This window comes from Coturnix japonica, chromosome 11 (assembly GCF_054131305.1).
Source record: "Coturnix japonica strain WE chromosome 11, WE-NBRP24, whole genome shotgun sequence".
NCBI classification, from domain to species: Eukaryota; Metazoa; Chordata; class Aves; order Galliformes; family Phasianidae; genus Coturnix; species Coturnix japonica.
Genome location: NC_140673.1, coordinates 18,336,241 through 18,357,756, shown reverse-complemented (window position 1 = coordinate 18,357,756; position 21,516 = coordinate 18,336,241). Strand labels below are relative to the sequence as shown.

General features: G+C 37.3%; 1 protein-coding gene across 4 annotated transcripts in view; it reads right to left on the bottom strand.

Moving 5' to 3' along the window:
- Positions 1-21,516, bottom strand: part of ADGRL4 (adhesion G protein-coupled receptor L4) — a 130,990-nt gene that overhangs the window by 63,726 nt on the left and 45,748 nt on the right. For 2 of the 4 annotated variants that reach the window (XM_015870366.3, XM_015870369.3), the window contains exons 1-2: positions 9,406-9,579; positions 7,624-7,773 (exon numbers count right to left, since the gene is read on the bottom strand). In XM_015870366.3, the coding sequence (XP_015725852.1) occupies positions 7,624-7,773; positions 9,406-9,427 (172 nt within the window). In that variant the 5' untranslated portion in view covers positions 9,428-9,579. Of the gene's footprint in view, positions 1-7,623; positions 7,774-9,405; positions 9,580-21,516 lie in introns of those variants that run through there. The other 2 variants (XM_015870368.3, XM_085512251.1) reach the window with 1 other exon arrangement.

Here is a 21,516-nt window from a genome sequence, read left to right as displayed (position 1 = left end):
CACCAGAAGTCTCTGTTTTGAAGTTATCATGAATCTTTTAAACCTTCCCTGAAGTAATCACACAACCTATCCATTAGACAATGAACAGAGATTATTCAGCTTCCTCGCAGAAGAGCTAAATGGCAGCTTCCTTCCTGCTAGTGATTATGGTTGTGATTAACTGCACAGTTCAAGGTGAAGGAAGAATACGGTTCCAGGCATATATGGCTTCCTTTAACCTTAACAAAACACAGTGCCAGATATTTCAATTAGTGTGTACCAAGGTCAAAAAATCAATTTCTTATCACCCAAAAACACACATACTGTAAATTTCATTTTCAAGCCATAATCTCTAAATTAAATCTGTGTACCTAAAAAATATACACTGCAAAACTGCAGTCCTTCAGCCCCCTCCTCCTCTTGCAGCCAGGCAGCATTTTTACAAACATCACCTGCCTTTGTGCTCCATATTTAGAGCACAATGTTTGGTTAGATTTTAATCTTCTTGGAGAATGTCGTTATCTATTTCTTTGGCAAATAGAGGCCCAGAGTGTCAATTACCTTCTTAAAATCCTTTATATATACCGGATTGAGTTGGGTTTGATATTCTGTCTGCCAGCAGCTCAGTTGGAAATTTTTCACAGTCATATACAGAAAAATTGTGCACCAGCATATATATCATCCTAGATAAATTACACATTTCAAATGAGGTTACAGACAACTCCACCACTTTTGGCCAGTTTATGCTGGAAGGGGGGGGTTGAGGGGGGGGGAACAACAGTCCTACAGAGAACACTTTTCTGGTATTAAACTCTATGATTTATTGAATGGAGACAAATGAGTATGCTATATTGGTGGGATATTGTGTGGAAATCAACATATTTACACAGAGGTAACATCATCCTCTCTTAGGTGCGAAATTCCTTATGATGCTTTTTTTGGAGACTCATGCTAACTTGACAGCCCCAAAGGCAGATACAGAATCTGATAGCTGTAGTGGGCCCTACTGCTTGCTTTTTATTCACATACATTTACAGAAATAGATCCCTGTGTGTACATTTGTATATGAGTATACACAAGTTCTGGAAATGTCTTCTGCACCTTTATTTTTATACCAGGAAATTAGAAGAATGCATTGTTACTGCTGGACCTTTTGGGGCTACTTTAGATGTGAGAGAAACAGGAAGTCAATTGTGTCTCTGATAGGCACATAGCAAGCACACTTTGAGACAGTAAGTTTAAAGCTCTTTAAATGAATTTTCCTACATACTCTAAACATGTAACATATCAATTGATTCCTAGGGCCATAAAACAGGATGAAAAGAGTATTCTCTCAATAAAGGAAGTTAGCACTATTTGGAGAGGGTTAAAACACATTTTGAATTAAACAAATAAGAAACTGCCCACGCACAGCTAATCAACTTGAAAGTCTGGGTACATTTTTAAGAGAGATAACTAACTCTATTTAACCACATAATCTACACATATTTAAAACCTCTTTGGATGCAAATGGGTCTAATTTAAAAGAGAGGCTATATATGATTAAAGACATAACAAAAAGAAGTTCAGTTTCTTCCTAACCCCTTCGAAAAATCCATTATCGTATTTTTGTCATGCTTGTAGTACCATTTCAAGAAAATATAAACAAAAACCATAGAAAAAAGATTGAAGTTTTTATTTTCTACTTTCTTTGTGTGTGTGTGTGTATGCTAAAATCTGTGAATGTTAAGACCGTCAATCATGGACTTGGTCCAAGGCTTATTAAAGTCAGGGTCAGTCTCTTATAGATGATTATATTGGGCTCTTTTCAGGCTCCTGATCTACTCTTAAAACTTCAACTAAAAGATACTTTCAATAATATCTTGTTACAGTAAGAAAGTTTGATTACTTATAAAAAGTAGTCAACTCTACAAATACTGTTTTAACATTTGAGTATGTTAAAGAGAATGGCAGTTTTCTGGAACATAAATGTATCTTAGTCCTTTGCAACTGAAAGGCAACCATGCAACTGTAATTAGTCTCCAGTCATCTACATACATCACAGCCACCAAATTCTTCTCTAGTGCACACAAAAGTATAACACCTTGCAGATGGAAGGATAGAAACCATACATGATTAAAAGTTCTACACGGAAAGAAGAATCGCCAATACTATAGGACTCCAATGGCCAGGAACCTGCTATGCTAACTTTCGTATTGTGTGTTTCCAGGCAAGTAGACTGTTAAGCACAGGACAGGTAATATCTAATCCTCCAGACTAATTTTCCCAGGCTCTCCAGTTCCATAAACTGCTTGCCTTCAGATTTAATTATGAATATCTGATTAAGATGTATAGAATGTATAATGTCTCAAAGATCAGTAGCCAGTCTTCAGTAAAAGGTGAAAAGCACTCAGCTACATTATATGCAGTGCAGATGTGGACAGGAAGGAAACTTACTACCGCCTGCAGAAGAACTCTGAAGGGATGGACTTAATAGAAAATATAATAAACTACAGAAGCAAGCAACGGGAAGGGTCCTTGTAACACCTCATGGGACCACCAAAAAGTCAGACAACTAAACACAAGAGTAGGAATTCTGAACTTGAAGATGGCCTCCGCCCTTTCACACAGCCAGCATTCCTATATTACCACAGTCTAACCTGGAACTGTAGAAAATATGCAACAGAATTTGGAGACAAAATAACAGAATAGATGACACAGGAGGAGGGAGGAAAAGATAAGAAAAAGTGAGAGACATTCACAGACACTATAGGGAGAATGTCAAACAGGCTGGGAATCAGGGGTCTGCTTTGGCTCCTGTGTAGCATATCCCAAGGTTTCCAGGCTATCACCCGCTGTGCTGAGCCCTGTTGTTTGTGTTTGGCTAAAGCATATCTCTCTCCCGCTGTGTTATGCTAGAGCAGCTGCAATTTGCCTTTTTATAGCTTGTGGTAACTGATAGTAGTGAAATGAATTTAGGAAGCGTGTGGGTTGGATCTTCCGTATCAGTGATTTCAGACTATTTGGTAAACACACAAGTGACATCCTATGATGTATGCCTGCTAGTAACAAAAAAAAAAAAAAAAAAAAAAGAAAAAATACAAGAAACCAAAATATAATAAAAACCACACACAAAGAAAAACCCCCTCCACTTGTAAACCAGCATTTGGATTAGATCATTTGCTACTTCTGGGTAGAATGCAGTGATAACATACAGTGGTTTTACAGAGCAATATTAATTTGAAAGGTAAAATTCCATTAAAATTATACACCTATTGAATGCTGTAGAATGTCAGTGGTGACACTGGTGAATCAAAACAAACTCTGTGACTGCAAGAAAAGTCAGTGGTGGGACACAGCAACATTACCTGAGTGCAAGAAGCTGATGTCTTACAAGAAAGCCTCTTTAAGAACTGCCAAAAGAAGACAGTCGGTAGTATGACCCTCAGTAAAACAAGAAAATATATTTGTGTTCAGACTTGGAGTAGGCTTTCAATTGATTCGTCTGAGTTTACATAAATTGCTCTGCATTCTCGGAGGGATTCTGTATTTTGATATAAAGTACCACTTTGCACTGATGTATTTTTTTGTCTCTGGAAAATGATAAATCCTACTGCACTGCACTTCACTTCAGTGCAAATTTGCCCTGATAGTCTAAGTCCCTGCTCACTATTTCTGGAAGATCTGAAAGTATGAAACTGATTAATTTTTGTAGTGTAGTGTGCAAGCAACATTTAGAAGGGAATATTGTTCAGGGTTATTTGGGAGGGATGTAGTGTTCAGACTTTTACTGCTTGCCTGCCTACCCTCCTGGAACAAACAACACTGCTTCATTTTCCTTCCATATTTTACAAAGTTAAAGTAAACACTGTGATCACACTGTTTACTTTAATTTCCTGCAGTGTGCCAGCAAATCAGCAAATTGGCAGTCAGCAATCAAGAAGCAGCCAGTATCGAAACAGCAGAGCTGCTTGGGAAAGCATCAAAGATGCCAACTCATTCTTCCTTCTGTTTTAAAAAAAAATATAAGCTTCTTTAAAGTTTTATGTATGATCTGAAATTTTGTTTGTTTCCTTTTAATTTTGTTGCTGTTGTTTTGGAAGAATGCTGTGATTCTGATCAACACCTAATTTATACAGCTGACTTTTCACATGAAAACGTGACTTTAAAAGGTGCAAATATACGCTATTTACCAGTACAAAATTCATGGCATTTTTGCACAAGAGGAAGTTAACGTATCTAGAAGTCAGTACTATTTGGATATATTTTTACCTTTGCCAAGAGCTTTAGCTGTTTAACTTCAATTTAATGCATGATAATATGAAGTTAAAACCTCCTGAATAACATTCAAAATACATATCTGCCCAAAAACTGAACTCCAAAACGGAAACAGTTTTCAGAGGTCATTCTCTTGTTTCATATTACATAGAAAAAGAAATATAAATACAAAAGATGAATGAGATAGTATTTCCTACCTCAGAGGTGTAAAACTTGACAAGGTGACTCATGTATTGCTTTCTGGAAGATGTTGTACAGAAGGAATTTGTTGCTATGTATGTCATAATTCCAATACATTAAAGAAGCCAGATCCTACAATCAGTTATTTTCCTGACTATATGCATTTCTGTACATATTATTGGAGAAGACAGTGACAGAGGATTAGCTTTTTGTTACACTGTCCAAAGGATGCATTTGGAAAGTCCAAAACATCACCTAATTTAAAGTGGTTGAAATCTTGTGGGAAAGACTGTAAGAGGATAATTATTTTAAAAGCCAAGACTTTGACACCAGGAAATTAAATTCATATCTGTGTGTCTTTATCTATACAGAACACATCCAATAATCTTGAGCTCTTTGCAGTCACTTAGCCAGCTGGCAAAGGGAGCAAGGTAAAAACTAACAAACCCCATTCCTGAGGTATGCTGACATCAGTGATTCATGATTCATCAATAACGGTGCTAGGAAATAAATGTAACAGGGCATTATTGCCTTTTGCAGCACAGTAAACTCAAGGGAAAATGTCTAAGTATATCACATTGAAAAGACAGAGCTAGTAAAGAAATAACTTTTACAAGTATTTAAGAGGTGTTATGAGCATGCAAAAAAATAGAGAAAAAGAAGAGAGGACCTTTTAAATACTTTGAGAATGTATCTATAAATAAAGGGGGACAGTTTTCCAGCTGTGTAAGCTGAAAACCAGAGATCTTTTTGCTCAACATTTTCAGAAAGAGAAAGAATTTTACTTGTTTTTAGTAGAAACCGTCTAAACATCCACTTATGCAGTTTAGCTGCCTACAGTGAAGAAGATGGTTCTGCACTGTGTAGAATTATTAATGTTGATGAAAGTAATTATGACTCTTACAGCCCATGTAAATAACAAAAAGGGCAAAAGTAAACATAGCAAGCCATAAATGCTCTTTAGAAAATGCCTGTATTAGCAAATAATTGATAAGCTCCTTTGAAGGTGACTGGACTATCATTGTAAAAGCCTAAGATTATTAACTGAAGAAAAATGGGTAGCTATCTGCAGAACAGCAGATACACCTGCAGCATTCTCTATACAAAACAGTGAAATCTAATACATCATTAAATAACAGAGGCTTTGCTTTAAGTTTCCATTGCTTTAAAATGATTGTTATAGGGTTTAACCTATATTTCTGATTCTTTCTAGAGGCTACCCAATTAAAACTAAAATTCAAATTACTTGTTTACATTAATAGAGGTCTGCTTCACAGTATTAATAATGCACTGTATAACATATTGCCCTAGAGAATCGTAGGCTTTCTTACAGGGACAACAGGGTTTGCTACCTAGATGTAGGGTAGGTGACTTTGGTAGTCATAGTATCTTCATTTTAAATGTAGTTGATGATTTACTATCAGAAATTTCTAGAAAATTATTGACAGTAGTAGATACAAGATCATAGTTACATACAGAAATGTTAGTTTGAGTTGTTCCAGGAAAAAAAATAAATAAATTACCTTCATTTTCTTATTTCTGTGTATTCACAAGTGTAGGCATTTCTCAAATATGCAGTTAACATTAAAATCAAGCAGCTTAATTATAGTAATAAAATTAAATTAGTCCAAATACAATGGAAAAAAATACAGTATTGAGGTGAAAGCCATTTCTTCTTATTTTAACTTGTCCAGCTCAGTACACAAATAATGATCAACCTATATTTATGGCAAAGTTTGCATTATATTCAAATAACATTTTGTGACTGCATAACACATGATGACGCAAAGAACAGGTTGAGAGAACTGGGATTGTTCAGGCTAAATAATAGAAGATAAAGGGGAAATCTTACTGCCTTCTACAGCTACCTAATAAAAGGTCATGGGGTTTATAGAGAAGATGAAAATAAGCTATTCTTAGAAGTGCAGTAAATGGAAAGAGCACAGGAGGGGCAACTACAAGATAGAACAATAAAACCCCCAACTAGATATCAGAAAATAAAAATAAAATTGTGGTAGCCAGACACAGGAGTGAGTGCCCAGAGAGATCTGTAATCTTCACCTTTAGAGATAACTGAAACTTGGTCAAGGCCCTGAGAAGCCTTGTCTAAGTAGGACTTGCTTTGAGTGAGAGCTAGACCACATGACCTCCAGAGTTCTCTCTCAAACTACTCTTTAATTTCATTATTCTTTATTGCTATTTAAAATAGTAAACAATATTTCTCCCTAAACATTCCCAGTTCATAAAAGGTTAGTCAGCTTTCTTATAAGAAAGTCTTTGCATTCTAATTTTTCCTAAAAGAAATACACTTCCAAGTAAATCATGGTAAATGAGGCATAAAAAACCCACAGTTAAGGTGGGCAGCTTGCCTATGCTTATGTGAAACTGAAGTGCCTGATATTGCTTAATTTACCAAGATGCATGAAACACAAAAACTGACTAAATGGCTGGTTAATATTCATAACTACTTCTCAGGGCTCTAAAAACTAGCATGACTCATATGCCTTTCTGCCTACCTGCAGCTGGGCATAGCTACATTTAATAGTGCAGATAAGTATTAGAACTACACATAGTAGAGTATGACTCAAAACTGAAGGCAGAGAAGACAGCCTTTTCTTTGGGTGGAACACAAAGGCTTCCAGAAGCAACCTCAGCAACCTCTCTGTAGGATTTCTAGCATATTTCCTTGGCTTGCAGCTGTAGTGAAAAAAATGAATATTGGCTTCACATGTAATATTTCCCTATGGCACACACACACCCTCAGTTTTCCAAAGTATCTCAGGAGCTTTTTTTTTTTTTTTTAAAATCAGGATTAGAGGTTGAGAAGAGTGGCCTATTGCTGCCTTGTGTGTGAGGATGAGATGCGAGAGTATTAAAGTAGTGGTTGTGCCAATCCCAAGCTTCAGAAGTCTGAAGTCATAAAGGAAATTGCTAAAGCTAAACCAGAGATAATGTTTCAGCATTTCTGTAGAACAGGACTCTACACACCAAGACCAGTGCTGGAAAACAGTTTATATACAACCGAGAGAAGCTCTGAATGAAGCTGATTTGTAGAATTTCTTTGAAACTGCCATGATCTTAATGTTTGGCATTGAGAGTATATTAGCATAAGGTGTTGTAACAGAATTTAGTCTGAGTTAATTAGTTCTTGAGTAATTTTTTTCAGGGAAAAAATATCAGAAATGCATATAAGGAAAATCTGTTTACCGTAACAGAAGGTAATGCCATTTCCTGTGTATCCTTGGGAGCAATAGCAACCTTGTGTCCCACCCTGAACTTCACACCGTGCATCTTTGTGGCATGTCATGTTGCAGCTTGCTGTAGCGTAGCCATAGTCCAGCAGACTGGAAACCAGAACTGGAACAAAGGAAAAAACATTTATTTAAAAGCTTCATAATGAGCTCTAAATTCAGACTTGGGTGTAAAGTATCCATGAGATTGGGATATTCCAGCAAAATGCTGCATCCTCTAAGAATCAGCAGCTTTGCACAATGGGGTGATGGCCACCAGATGCAGCAGATTATTTGGTAAAAACACTCAGGAGCTAGAAATAGCAGACACTAGAGATTTGAGAACCTGTGTACACATTCAACCAATATCAAACTGGTAAGCAATGTAGAAATTACTCAGTGATCTGGGGAAAACATTTGAAAGGCTTTCGGAGCTTTCTAGTACTTTCCAGTAAAGCACAGACTTTTATTTGCAGTCTGAATTATGTATGGAGTGTAATCCAAACTGCCCTACACATATCAAGTGAAAAATACCACAGAGAATTCCCTAGATCAGATTTTTTATTTTTATAAGCACTTCCACACATATGCAGCTAATACACACGTGTGGTCTGAGAGATTAAATTGACATGTTATGGTATTTACAACATTGTGGCATTAGGGTTTAAAATCTTCTCCAAACTATTTAAAAGTAATCTCTTAAAATACCATTTCCATGTTATGAAAGTACTGTGTTCTTTTTTCCCATCCACTGAACAAATCCCACATGATATAACTACTTTTCCATTGTATGAATGCGTATAGTTTCCAACACAAAGAAGAAAAGGAACCTCTCCCTGGGAGAAAACTAACAGCTCACTGAATAATTATACACACCCTATAATGGGTTAGAAATAGAGGCAGTTAACTCAGAAAGGAAAGTAAGTTTCTGAATTTGTACTGTATAAATGGTTAGCTAGACATAATGAAAGTTGCAGAACACAAAGCCCCCTTTTTGATGCTGTCTTCTCCTGCAGTTCTGCTTTTCCCTACTCAAATATTATTTTGGATATTTTCTAGTCTTGTGTTACAATTACAGGTTTCATTGCTTCCCAGAATCTCACTGAGGTGTATTTTTTTCCTCAAACAAACAAATTTTATGAAAAATTCAAAAGACTACAAGTTACACACAAATTTTAACAATTACATCTAATCGAAATCAATTTATATATCACCAAGTTTCATTTTCTCTGTTTTTCAGAAAAGAGACTGTCTCATAGAGATTAAAACAGAAACCTGTAGGAGTCTGTTGTCATTTTAGTGTTCTTAACAAGTGAAATCTAAAAATCTCTCAAGCAGAGAGACAGCGTGAACTTAAAAAAAAAAAAAAAAGAAAAGAAAGAAAGAAAGAAAGAAAGAAAGAAAGAAAGAAAGAAAGAAAGAAAGAAAGAAAGAAAGAAAGAAAGAAAGAAAGAAAGAAAGAAGGAAATAGCAAAATCCATAATAAATCTATTTATAGGGAATGAAACCCACAATGAAATAAAGATTGGTATTTGTGGGATTTGGTTTTGGGGTAACCCTAACAGTGGGACTTCTCAATCCTGTAACCAGCAGCACAAGTCACAGCTGTCTGGACTCTTAAGTCCTTGTACCAGCTGCCTTCCATAACTTTCAATACACTCATTTCTCCAGCCCCACATTGCTGTCCTCATAGGTTGTTTGCCAGACCCCACTCCCTTCCCACTTGCCATCCCTCCCCTGGGAAGAAGATTTTACCTACCTAGGAATGGCAGCAGTTTCATTGGTAATGCTGTTGCTGTGTGGTGTCTGGTGCTGAGTGCCTGTGTCACAGGAAAAAACTTCCTGCCTTAAAGTGTGTGACCATGTGCAAAATATGTGCACATGCCTATTAGGAAAGCAAAGTCCTGGTGTAGGCACTGCCCTGACAATGCCCTTTGTCCCAAGCTTCACGTTCCCAAAAGATCCTGAGACTCACAAGGGCTGGGAGGAGCTAAGGACCCCGTCTTCTTGCCATTAGGGAATAAACGAGAAAATGAAAGAGAAGTTGCAGTCAGGTCTGATAGGAATTACCAGAGATGGTGCAGAGTTGAGTAGGTTATGGGAGGACAGGTTGAAGGAACAGCTTAGAGAGTGCTCAGAGAAGGGGGAGGATGAGGATGGAAGCAATGAAATAGAGCTTACTAGATGGTGAAGCAGATCAGGAAGGGTCAGGAAGATGTGGAAGAGATTAGTAACTGGCCAGAGCTCAGAGGTAATAGGTTACATGACTACATATGTTCCACTTTTTTCTGATGAGATGAAAATATGAGCCCTAAGAGCCATTATTTTATTTTTTTTTTTTTCCTGGAGGCAGTCCTGCCTAACTGCAATTTTCAAACTGCCTTCTTTGTGTTGGAGATAGATCCTTACTGCAGACAAGCAGTGTTGCTTTAAGGGCAATGGCCTGTGAGGTGGTACAGGAAATCCACCAAGCTCTGCTTTGTGAGAAAAACAAAGACATGCAGGCTGGGAGGAAAGACGCAGGAAGGCAATTGTATGACCGGGAATCTCAGGAGCTGAAAAAGACGGTTTCTGTGGATTTGTAGGAATGAAGTAGCGTGCTGCATAAAAGGACATATTTAACCCATTTATTTAATGATTTCTTGAGCGGCCTGATCAAGTGGCCAGTAACACTGCCCATGGCAAGAGAATGGAACCTTTAAGGTCCCCTCCAACCTAATCCATTCCATGATTCTATGACTTTATGATACAGCAAAATGCTTTAGTAAAGCATTTAGCACATCTATGCTAAATGTGTGAGCTACTGTTCCTTATCATAACATCCTAATAAATGAGATTTAGGGATGTGCTTATATTATCCACAGACATGGTAATACTTAATCCAGTCATAGACAGCATGCATACTGCTATTTCTCAGCTTCTTGGAAAGGACATCTAAACAATTAACAAATGTACAGTTAGAATAGTGGCATGGTTAGGATGGTATTTTACAGGTTTATAGTTAGAAAGATTATCACAGTAGAAAAAGACAGCCAAATGCAATGCTCACCCATGCCCTAGGTTCACAGTAGAAAAATCCAAAGGGAGGGATCTCCAGAAAGAAATCCTTCCCCTGTGGCAGTCAGCCCTTAAATGGGGGGGGTCTAGGAGAGATGCTCCAGGCTCCACCCTTTCCAGTCACACAAGTGAATTGCCTTCACCTGTGCTCCCAGGGCTGACTCAGTCTTTGCCTCAGGTGCTCATTAAGTGGTTCTGGCTGTGACTCAACAGTTCCCATAGAAGATCTCACGTACTGAAACACTGCAAAACTTCAGCATTGATGTATGTCAGCTTTCACAGAGGAAAGCAAAGGGAGATGTGAAAACAGACATGCTCCTGGAAGACCAGAGAACTAACTGATAACTAAACAAAATGAATGTACGCTGTAGAATGCCATTGTTACTAAAATCATAGTATCATAGAATCATACAGTGGTTCCAACCTCCTGCCATGGTCAGTTGCCAAAATCCTCAGGTATAATTAACTAATTTTTCAAGTTGAGATTTTGGTAGAGAACTGACTTTAGTAAGAGGAGGCATCAGTGTTCTTATAGAATTTATTAATAGTTGAGAGTGTGTCAACATTTTTTTCTAAGCCAGTTATGGACTGTTTTCTTGCCATTGTTTTCCAGCATCTTCATTATCACTGCTCGGTAGAGCCAATGGGGTTAACCTCTGCTCTCATCAGGGAAGAGTAAAGCATGTAGAAATAGCACGTATTTGCCTGGCTGGCACAAAGCACTCATGTCACACCCTGGCAAGGAGAGGAAGCTCCAGTAACAGGATGTTAATTTTCTACAAACTACAGCATAATGAACAAAGTGTCCAGGTGTAAGAGGAATGTTTTTCTCTTTTTTGATTTGTTTGTGAGGAGAGGGGAGGACTTGAAGAGAGGAAGGGACTAGGAGTTTGTTTTCTTAAGTCTTCCTGGAATCTGATGCACTGAGAAAGAGAGGAACAGAAAGTCAGATAAACTGAGTGGAGCTTTGATCTGCATGTCCTGTGCCTGCATGTGCTCTGTCAAGAGCTTGGCTAGTGCTAACTTGCCGCTACTGCTGCTAAATTTCAGCTGACTCATAAGGCTGGGTTTGGAAAACCTGTAATGCAGGAATTACATTTATTTATCCTCTTTCCCTTTACTTTCCAAATCAATCTAAGAAGTCTTTAATAACATGCAGTGACAGCAAAAACTTGCAACTCAAGGTTCAGGTCTTAAGAGTTAAAAATGTATTTTTGGAAAGTCAAAGATGAAAACTTTAGTTTCATCTAGACAGCAGCTTTCTGCAGGTGATGTTCAGAGAGATGGTTAGGAGGCCATCTTGAATCATAGCATTGGTATGTTTATAGGGAGAACTTGAATTCATTTTCTGATTCAAGGCCTAAGCATACTGGAGAAATTGTGGATGATGGACAAAGGCAATACTTCACTGTAAGCAGGCAAAAAACTTCTTTTATTTTTGCTGGAAAATTGCAGGGTAACAAACTTCTTGACAGTCAAAGGTACAAATCTTTCAGTAGGATATGTTTGATCTGGAACGGTACTATTGAACTACTCTATTCTTGGATGCAGTGGACAAAGTGAAGGAGGTGCACACATCTAATTGACAAATGGTTTGTACTGTAACTGGCAGAGGGTGAGGAAGAAGCACACAAAGACAGAAGATGAGGAAGAATAGTACAAGAAGGACATAACAAGGAAGGTTAGGTCAAGAGGAACTCTGGGCGATAAAAGGAGCTTCGATCAGATTTGGAAGGCAATAGGGAGACAGTGAAGAAGGGGGATTTAGGAATATCTTAATGAGATCTCAATACTGGGAGCAGTGGATTACTTTTGCATTAGACTACTTTAAAAACTGGCTAATGTGAGTGTCAGTTAGAGGCTGAAGACAGCAAGGTCGCAGTAGACATGGATGTGGAGAAGGATGGATTTGACAAAGATTTTATGAGGAGAACGAAAAGCAAAGAGGAGATTTCTGAGACATTTTGGAGATTAAACCATGGGGATTTACTGATATTATCTATTGGCATATAGGGATAAGGAGTTAAACAAGCAGAGATGAGCAGGTGAACACATGAGAAAGCAGACACTTTCAAATTTGTGCTGTCAAAGTTTTCAAAATATACTGGGAAAAAAAATATTGAGGTGTCATAAAACTGAAGTATTGATGGGTGCCTGTCTTTAGAGGCAGGGAGGAGGAACATGCACAAACATGCATATTCCTGGAAGACCAGAGAATATGTCAAAGCTAAATGAAATGGGCACAAGAATATCGAATGACGCTAATGCTGAGTCTATTTCTGTTTGACTAAAACAAAGAAGCATTAAAAATAAATATTTTGTGGAAACACTCAAAAAAGTAAAAAAAAAAAAATTTAAAAAAAAGCCTTTTCATTATTACGTAGTGGAAACAGCCCCAGGCCCACACTTAAATATGGAGTTCGTTTTACAAATGGGCCCATTTGTCTTTAAAAGACTGAGTTAGGAGGGCACAAGTAAGTGAATATCCACAGGTTAACATTCTTGACTTCAAACCACACGTTTTTGATTACTGATCACCATGATTAAAATATCATAAGTCTGACTGCAGAATTCTCAAGTTAAGTTTTCACTGGTGAGCTCACAGGAAGACATCAATCCACCTATAGAAATGACTGGATATTTTCCAAGCTTTGCATCTTGAAAAAATGTATTTATTCACAGTGATTTTAAAGGTAGTTCAGATGCTGATTGTGCAGAATGTTCTATGAAACTAACCACCCATAGCTGATGAGGGTGGAAAGTTAACACTTTCCAGAACATAGCCTTAGGTAGCTTTCAAAAGATAACAATAAAACAACTGCTTTTTTAACTTACAGTACCAACAAAAGAAAAAAAAAGCAAACAAAAATAGTACTGGGTGCATTATCTTCTTCAAATGAACATAAGCACAATCCACTATATTAAAGACAGACATTATGCCTTTAGTGCAAACAAATTTGGATTGCTAGGTGGAAATATACAAAAAGCATCAAGATGCCATTTGCAGTTTTATATTACAGGGGACATAAACTCTTGTGGTGTACCAGTATATATACTTCTTTCTCAAATTATGTCTTAAGTATGCCACTAGATACCTAGTGAGAGATGAAAGATGCCATCTGAAGGGCATCTTACAAACATATCTGCCAAAGGTTGCTGACCTCACCTTCAGATCACTATGAATCATCTTGAGAGAGAATGGTCAGAGTGTGTGTTGCATTGAGAGATCCTGAAAGCTCCAGGTGAGGTTCATATATCTTCAGCCTCCTTGCTGTTCAGCTCCACTTATATTCAGTACCCTCCAACTCTGTTAGCTAACTCATCAACAGTGTGCTTCAATATAATCCACTAAGGCTGTTCACAATAACAAGCATTTACACGCACATTTAGCATTATCACATAAGCATGTGTATCCTTTACTGAACTGGGGTAATGAATGTTTAATACCAATTATAAAAAAATGATAAAAAAGTGATACTGATTTTTTAATTATTATTATTTTTTTATTTTTTGCAAATGACTGTTCACTTGAATTACCAAGTTTTCTGCCCAAAATAGAACAGAATGATGCACAAATGTCTTGGATAAAGCTTTCTCTCTGGTACTTGCCTTTTTTTTGTTTTTTTTTTTGTTTTATTTTTTTTTAAATATAACAAATTAATTTATTGGTTCAAAAACACTGCAAGAATTTAGATGGTCTTAAAGCTACTTTCATTTATTTGAGTCACTAGAATAATTTTCCTAGTTAATAAAATATGCATTTGAAAACATATTTAATGTCATCGCAAAATAATGATTTTTATATTATTATTGTTGTTGTTGTTGTTATTATTATTATTATTATTATTATTATTATTATTTTGTGGCTGGTTATTTTCAAATAAAAAATCAGGGAAAATATTTTTAGAGCATAGACTAGCCTATTACAGAGCAACCTACCTTGGAGGATTTTGCCACAAAAGCAGTGTTAGCATCTGTTTTATAACTGCTTCACCTGACCTTCCTGTCTGAATGCCTCACAAAACCTTATCATTTTATGTGCAAACATCATATTCCATCTGAGCATCCAGGGCTGAATATATCTCTTGGGATGATGTAACTCTAGGCAATTCTGAAGCAATAAACACACAAACACACATAAACATATGCATGCACACATCCCACTAAATCTGTGTAGCTATGTCCATCTGAAAGAAATTGCACATTTTAGTGTTCAGAACCAGTTTCTTGCTGCTCTTTGTTTTACCTTAGGTGAAGTCATGGAATGAAGGAATTTAAAGTGAATGCAATGTTTCTAATAGCCAGATTAAGTACCCTGAAATGAGGCTCAGTTTCTGCCATCTGCTATAATACAGAAGAGATGTACAGACCAGATATAAAGATCCTCACAGCTAAAAGGGATAAAGTACCTCAGTTTTCACATCTAGTTATGTTCTCCTGGAATTGGTCATTCTACAGTAGTGCTAATGGTAGTCACAGCTCTTTGGAGGAATGGAGTGAACCCCAGAAATAATTACATCAATGAAATGCCAGATTAGCAGTTGCTTTTAATTTACACACATTTTATATGAAAGCATTAGAAGTGAAGGTCTCTCACAATGCAGTGCTAAGTATGTTAACCATGAAATAACCAAACTAGCTCCTAGAATTTCCTCTATTTTATTTCATGAAATAAGAATTCTGAGAAGTCTTTTTATTCTAACACACAGTACTACAAAACCACCTTGTGTTTTTACTCCTTGGGTAACAGATTGCTAAATGTGGTTAAACTGTGAGTTTCAGTCATTTCTGGAATTAACTTTAATGTCTCCTGAAGAATGAGCAGATCCTAAGCAAGGATGTTGGGATTTGCTCCAACACTTCCTGGGAATCTTCACATTTTGTGGGACTACATCTTACAGAGGTGCAGCCATTCAGGCGGCCATGGTCAGATGAACTATGCACAGTGCTGGAATAGAAGATGTTCTTTTTCATCTTCTCAGCTCCTCATAGTTACAAATGTCTTGGGAGCATGGCTTTTTGTTTCTTTTTGTCCTGGTGTGCCCATTCTCAGTGTCCTGCTTTAGCCAGAGTCCTGTTCCCCTGAACTCATTCCTGCCTTGCTCCCCCTCCCCCCCCCCCCCCCCCCCAGCCCTGCTGCATCACTTCCTTGCTTTTCCCAGTGACTCCTCAGGAATTTGTGCATTTCCTATCTGAGAACACTCACAGAAGGAAAAATGCTTCAGGACTGCAGCTGGGGGACAAAATAATACTCAGAAGAGGAAAATCCTGGATGATCATTTAGGTGTTAGAGTGGAAAGTTCAATCTACAAACTGCCAAGAGTGCTACAAGTTGAAAAAACAAACACTTGCATTAAAAACAACAGTACCATCACTGATTTTTTAGTAGAAACAAAGTACCCTGTGATGCATGTGACGTGACACTACTTATCCTGTTGTATTACTTTGTTATACCATCTCCTTCATTCAAAGCTTGGGGACCATAGTTCACTGACAAGCTGCAAGGTTAGAAAGAAATGCAGCACTAGTCCACAAAGCACAAGTCACTCCTCTCAGTGAAGAAGCAGAAAATGCTCTGATGGAGCAGAAGGAATAGAAGGAACAGGTCCTCATGAATTCCTGCTCTTACTGTCCTGATTATCTTTCTAGCACCCAGGTTACCTGGAAAACCATGCTGTTTATGTGGATTGATTCCAGAAAGGGTCTCTTGACCCCAGTACTGCACAGTAGAGAGTTGTATGCAGCTGCAGAATACTGCAGTCTTTGCTGCTGCCAGGATGGCGATTTGGTGCTGTATTCTCACACACTTCATGCAATACTTTCATATTTCTACAGTGTTAATGCACTGATGGTCGAGTTCTGGCGAGTCCTGTTGAAGTACATTAAATTAAACTGCTGTACTGTGCTGGTTTGACCCTTTGCTAGACACCACCACTGAGACAATTAGTCTCAGTCACTTTAACAAAAAGCTTAGCATCTTAATTTAATCCTATTATTCACTGCTAAACCTTTCTGTTTGTCCTCTAATCCTAGCTGCTGGACTGTGGTGTGTCTTGAAGAAACTCAAATTATGTACATTGCAGATGATCTTTTGACTCTGAAAGTAAAGAGTTTGTTTAACTTGTATCCTTCTGGCTATACTTCATGTGTTTTCTTTTCTCTGGACTTTTTGTTTATACTGTGTCCCTTCAGTGTTGCCTTTTTGCTTAACTAGGTCTAATTCAATAGTGAGTTCTTCAATTGCATAGAGGCCTAGAGGTCTCTATTTCTCTCTGACATTAGCTGCACTTATGGCTGAGGTATGACAGAGCTGGTCCTTCAGATTCAGACTTCTCTACAAGCAGGCTGCAGGCCTTTTTCCTTGCTTGCTGCTGCTGGGTAGCATGTCCATCCTAACACCTGGATTTCTCTCAAATAGATTACATTCATCCCCATCAATATGTACAAGTACATGATTTTTTCCAATGTTCATTATCTTGTACTTGTCTGCACTGAACTTAATCTGGCATCTTGTTACTCAGTCACTCAGCTTTTATTAGTTCTTCCTGAAATTACTTACTTTGTTCCCTGCTTTATATTAACTTAAATAATCGTGTATTGTCAGCAAATTTCAGTACCTTGTTATTCATCCCATTTCCCCTACCATTAAATATGTGTGGTGAGCAAATAGCGTAGGAAATTATTCATGAATATTCATTTGAAGTTAAAAGCAAATTCCATTTTGACAGCATTCGTGACTATTCCTTGCTCACTTTCTGCAAACAGTTGAGTGTTAAAGATTTACTAGTGCAAATGCATGCAATAAATTAATGTTTTTCTCATGTATACAAATAATCCTTCCAACCTGTATTTTTACAGACAAAGCTCACACATATCAGGGAGAGAAGGGATATCTCTAGATAGGTGCATAGCTTCATAAGCTTGGAACATGCTTAGAAAACCACTCCTCTTTTTGTGCAGAGACAATTTGACATGAGATAGGTAAGGAGAGAACAGCATTGCAGACATTACATTTGCCATCTGTATCTACTCTGACCCAATGCCAAGCAGAGATCTGCAGTCCTGTAGCTCTTCATTGCTGTCTGTACTTGCTCCTGATGAATCCCATTTTCCAGCTATTTTGGTTTACAGATTGACAATTCTATGTGTCCTAGCATTCTGGTTAAATCCCATCTAGTAGGGGATTACGGAGTTTCAGAGGGCTTGGTTATATGAATGCTACCTGGTACAGGCTGTTGCACATTGCCTCTCTGCTGCAGTTACACAGGCACATCAGTCCTGCTGGTCTTACCCAGACAGCAGAGATTGCTCTGCTTGCATGAGGCACAGCTGCTTTATAAATGTGAACCTGTATATTTCTAAAATGTCGTCAGATGTGTCATAAATCAAGGTCATAAAAGAATGAGATATTTTATAATAGTGGTTAAGAACAAGTCCAGCCTGTTACTGACTCTGTTATGTGTTGCACAGCAGCACTAACTTAGATCAAGGTTATCTTTGAAAGCCATGAAGATGACAGAAAGGGAAAATAGAGAAGCAAAGCCTGTGAATAAGGAAGAGAATATGTAACAGTGTGACACAATGCATGGGAAACATTGTTATAATAGAGGGATCAAATTGACTTGACTTCTGTACAGCAAGAAGAGGTTGAATGGAGGTAGCTGGTGAGCTGTTTTGATTTTCATCATCTTTTATTCCTTAGTATTTTTAAGTAGCACTGATACTGTTAAGTGCACCTATAAGGATAAGAAGACTCTTCAGACTCTTCAGCAGATTCAAATCTGTGCTCCACATTAAGCCTGCTTGAATGCAATGCCAAAGCCCTCACCCACCCCCATACACTCTCAGATGACCACTGGCATTTTGGGTGATTAGCTTAAATTGTGCTAAGGTCTGTTCTGAATAGTATAGCATAATGATGAAAACAGAACAGAATACAGTCTTCAGTGCTCAAAAAGCAGAAAGAAATATGCATTTGCCTTAGTCACATACAGTTCAATATGTGAATGCCCACATATGCCAAGGCAGTTCCTACATAAATTCCTGTCTGCAAGTCAAAGTTACCAGAAATTTTGCTTATGCATGGGTATAGGACTTGTTCTTTAAAAGGACTGAAATACAATGAAGCTATTTATGCGCTGCTTGAGTTTGTACACTGAAGTCTTCACTTAGTATTTCTGGAGTTTGGATGAACTATTTTAAGCAAATATAATTTTCAAAAGCCACTGCTGTATGCATGCAGCATAGTCAGTGCTGACTATACCATATGACAGCTTTTTTCATAAGGTTGCAGGAAAGGAGATGTGAAGAAATTTATATGCAATTTCCTTCACAGAAAAGCCTATATTTAAAGCTAAAGGAAATTAAAATGTGATTCCATTGTTTAGATGAGAAAAGGTTCACGACTAAATTAATGTAATTCTGTATTTGACCTTTAGAAAAAGCAGTTAAGAACTTTCCAGTAATGACTTCATATATTCTTGGTGCTTATACCTTAGTTTACATTGTTTAAATTACCTACTGAATAAAACAACTGTAGATTTATAGTATATGCATGATACACTGTATAAGTTAAAATACATACATTGTAGTTGTTTTTATTCAAACCATGATATGCTGAATTTCAGATCAAAAATCCCTTCCTTAAAAACACTGCAGGACCCTGGAAATATCCAAGTACACATAAGGACATGTGTGTCCCAGTGTGTTTCATGGAACTAGAGGGATGTGGAAGATGCACATGTAAATTTACTCCTCTATATCTCACATTGTTTGCCAGTCACCATCCTTTAAAATTCTCCCCTAGGTATCTCAAATTATCTTTTAGTTCAGTATTTTCAAAGCCTTACTATCAAGAAGAGGGTTTCCTTGGAGATTTGGAGAAGATTTTGAGCTCACTGAAGTCAAAGAAACTATGCTGCTTTATGCAAGCTGAGGATCTAGTTTGATAGTCTCATCTTTGTGAATATAGAGCAGAATGAATTTATTCAAACTTATGAAAGCCACATGAATAACTATGTTTGAACAATTCTGTTGTATCCCCTTTGCATTTGCAGTGTAATTTAGCAGACTGAAATTAATTTTTCTTCCCTGATTATATTTTCTACAGACACTGGAAAGGTTGATGAGTACAATATAGTTTTAAATGATGTGCCTTGTTTATGCCTTTTTCTTTATGGTCCATTACTGTAGGATTTGAGTGGAACCATATGATTATAGTCTTAGGTTGTCATGCAAATGGACTCATTTTGTTCTATTTTCCATTCCCCTTACTGTCCTTGTCAATACAGTGGATAAATCTTGCTCTGTGTTCTGTTCCTCATAGACTTGTAAGGCTGTCATCAGAGTGGATTAATCTTCTGCCTGTGTTATCACAAAATTCTCTGTCCTAACAATGACTTATCACTGAATTTAAAGCCTGATATACTTTATACTCAATCTGAAGACTTAGTCTTGCAACAAAAAGTGTAATAAGAGCTAAAAATGGTACAAAACTAATCCATTCTTATCACTGTCTTTGAATTGTAATTTCATGGATTTCCTTGAATATAGCATTTTACTGAACAATACCAAGAGAGAACGTCATAGAATAACACACTTGAAATTTCAATTTTAAATGTCACCTAAAGTAAACTTCCAAATTGTTTAATTATGTGACCATAACTGCAGTAGAGATTACTGCCAGCACAAATGCTGCACAAACAGTTTGCTTGATAAAAGCCAGGATGTGGACAACTTATTACTTAACAACATATAAAAATAATGTTAAAAATAATGATAATAGTGGGATCTGACTTAAACTTAGACTAATACAAATTTTAGTTACTGCTTCCACACATAATGGAACAATACCCTTCATGCTTAGCCAATGCATGGTTTTTAAACCGGCATGTGGTTGTTCAACATGCTTGTAACTTATTCTTTTCTCAGAGTTCTCACACAGATCTACATCATGAGAAAAATATGTTTTGAGCATTTATTTAAATTATGCATGTACTCAAGATGCTAGATGAAATATGAAGTGTTCAGTATTTCTTGCTCTCTGACATGTTGCACAAAGGCCAAAAGAAGTTGATTTCAGCTACTCTAGATTAAAACAAAGTCTTTTAAACTTTAAGGTTTTTTGGTATTTTATAAGTATATTAGTCTTGTCTACATGAGGATTTTAGAACAAGCAAAAGAAGTCAGTGTTTAACTACAATAAATGGAACTAAGTGCTTCTCTACACCACTTCCTCATGCTGATGTACAGAAATTTCTATATTAACCATCTGAGTTGCAGATTCTGCTTGTTCGACTTCATTGTTGGCAATTTTGGCCAGAAACCCAGTGCAAACTTCTGCGTGACAGCTCTGTGATTTTTCTCACAGTGCTTTATGAGACGCTTCCCACAACTGGCAGGAGGCCTGAGACTTACTGTATTAAACTGCCACGATTCTTCTCCCATAACTCAGCTGTGTTTTGCCAGCTCCATTTCTAAACTGCCATGAGAGCAGCCTGGAAGACACACTGCTCACTTACAGCAGTCTTTAATATAAACAGGATAATGTCTTATATTGGCACTCACACAGTCAGATGGATTTGGCTTTGTAGCTTTGGTCGAGTTGCATTATGGTTTCTGGAGAAGGAAATCTGGAGGATGAAGTAAAAAGCAGTTTGTTGGATTTTTTTTCCCTTGGAGGCATTTCTCTGCAAATGTTTTCACAAAGTGCATCATTGCTTCTTTCTTTGGCAGACTGTGAATGCCTGGTAGGATGCAATTCTTGGAGGAAAGGCAGTGCTGAAGAATTTAATGATGGAGAAGGTGACGATCC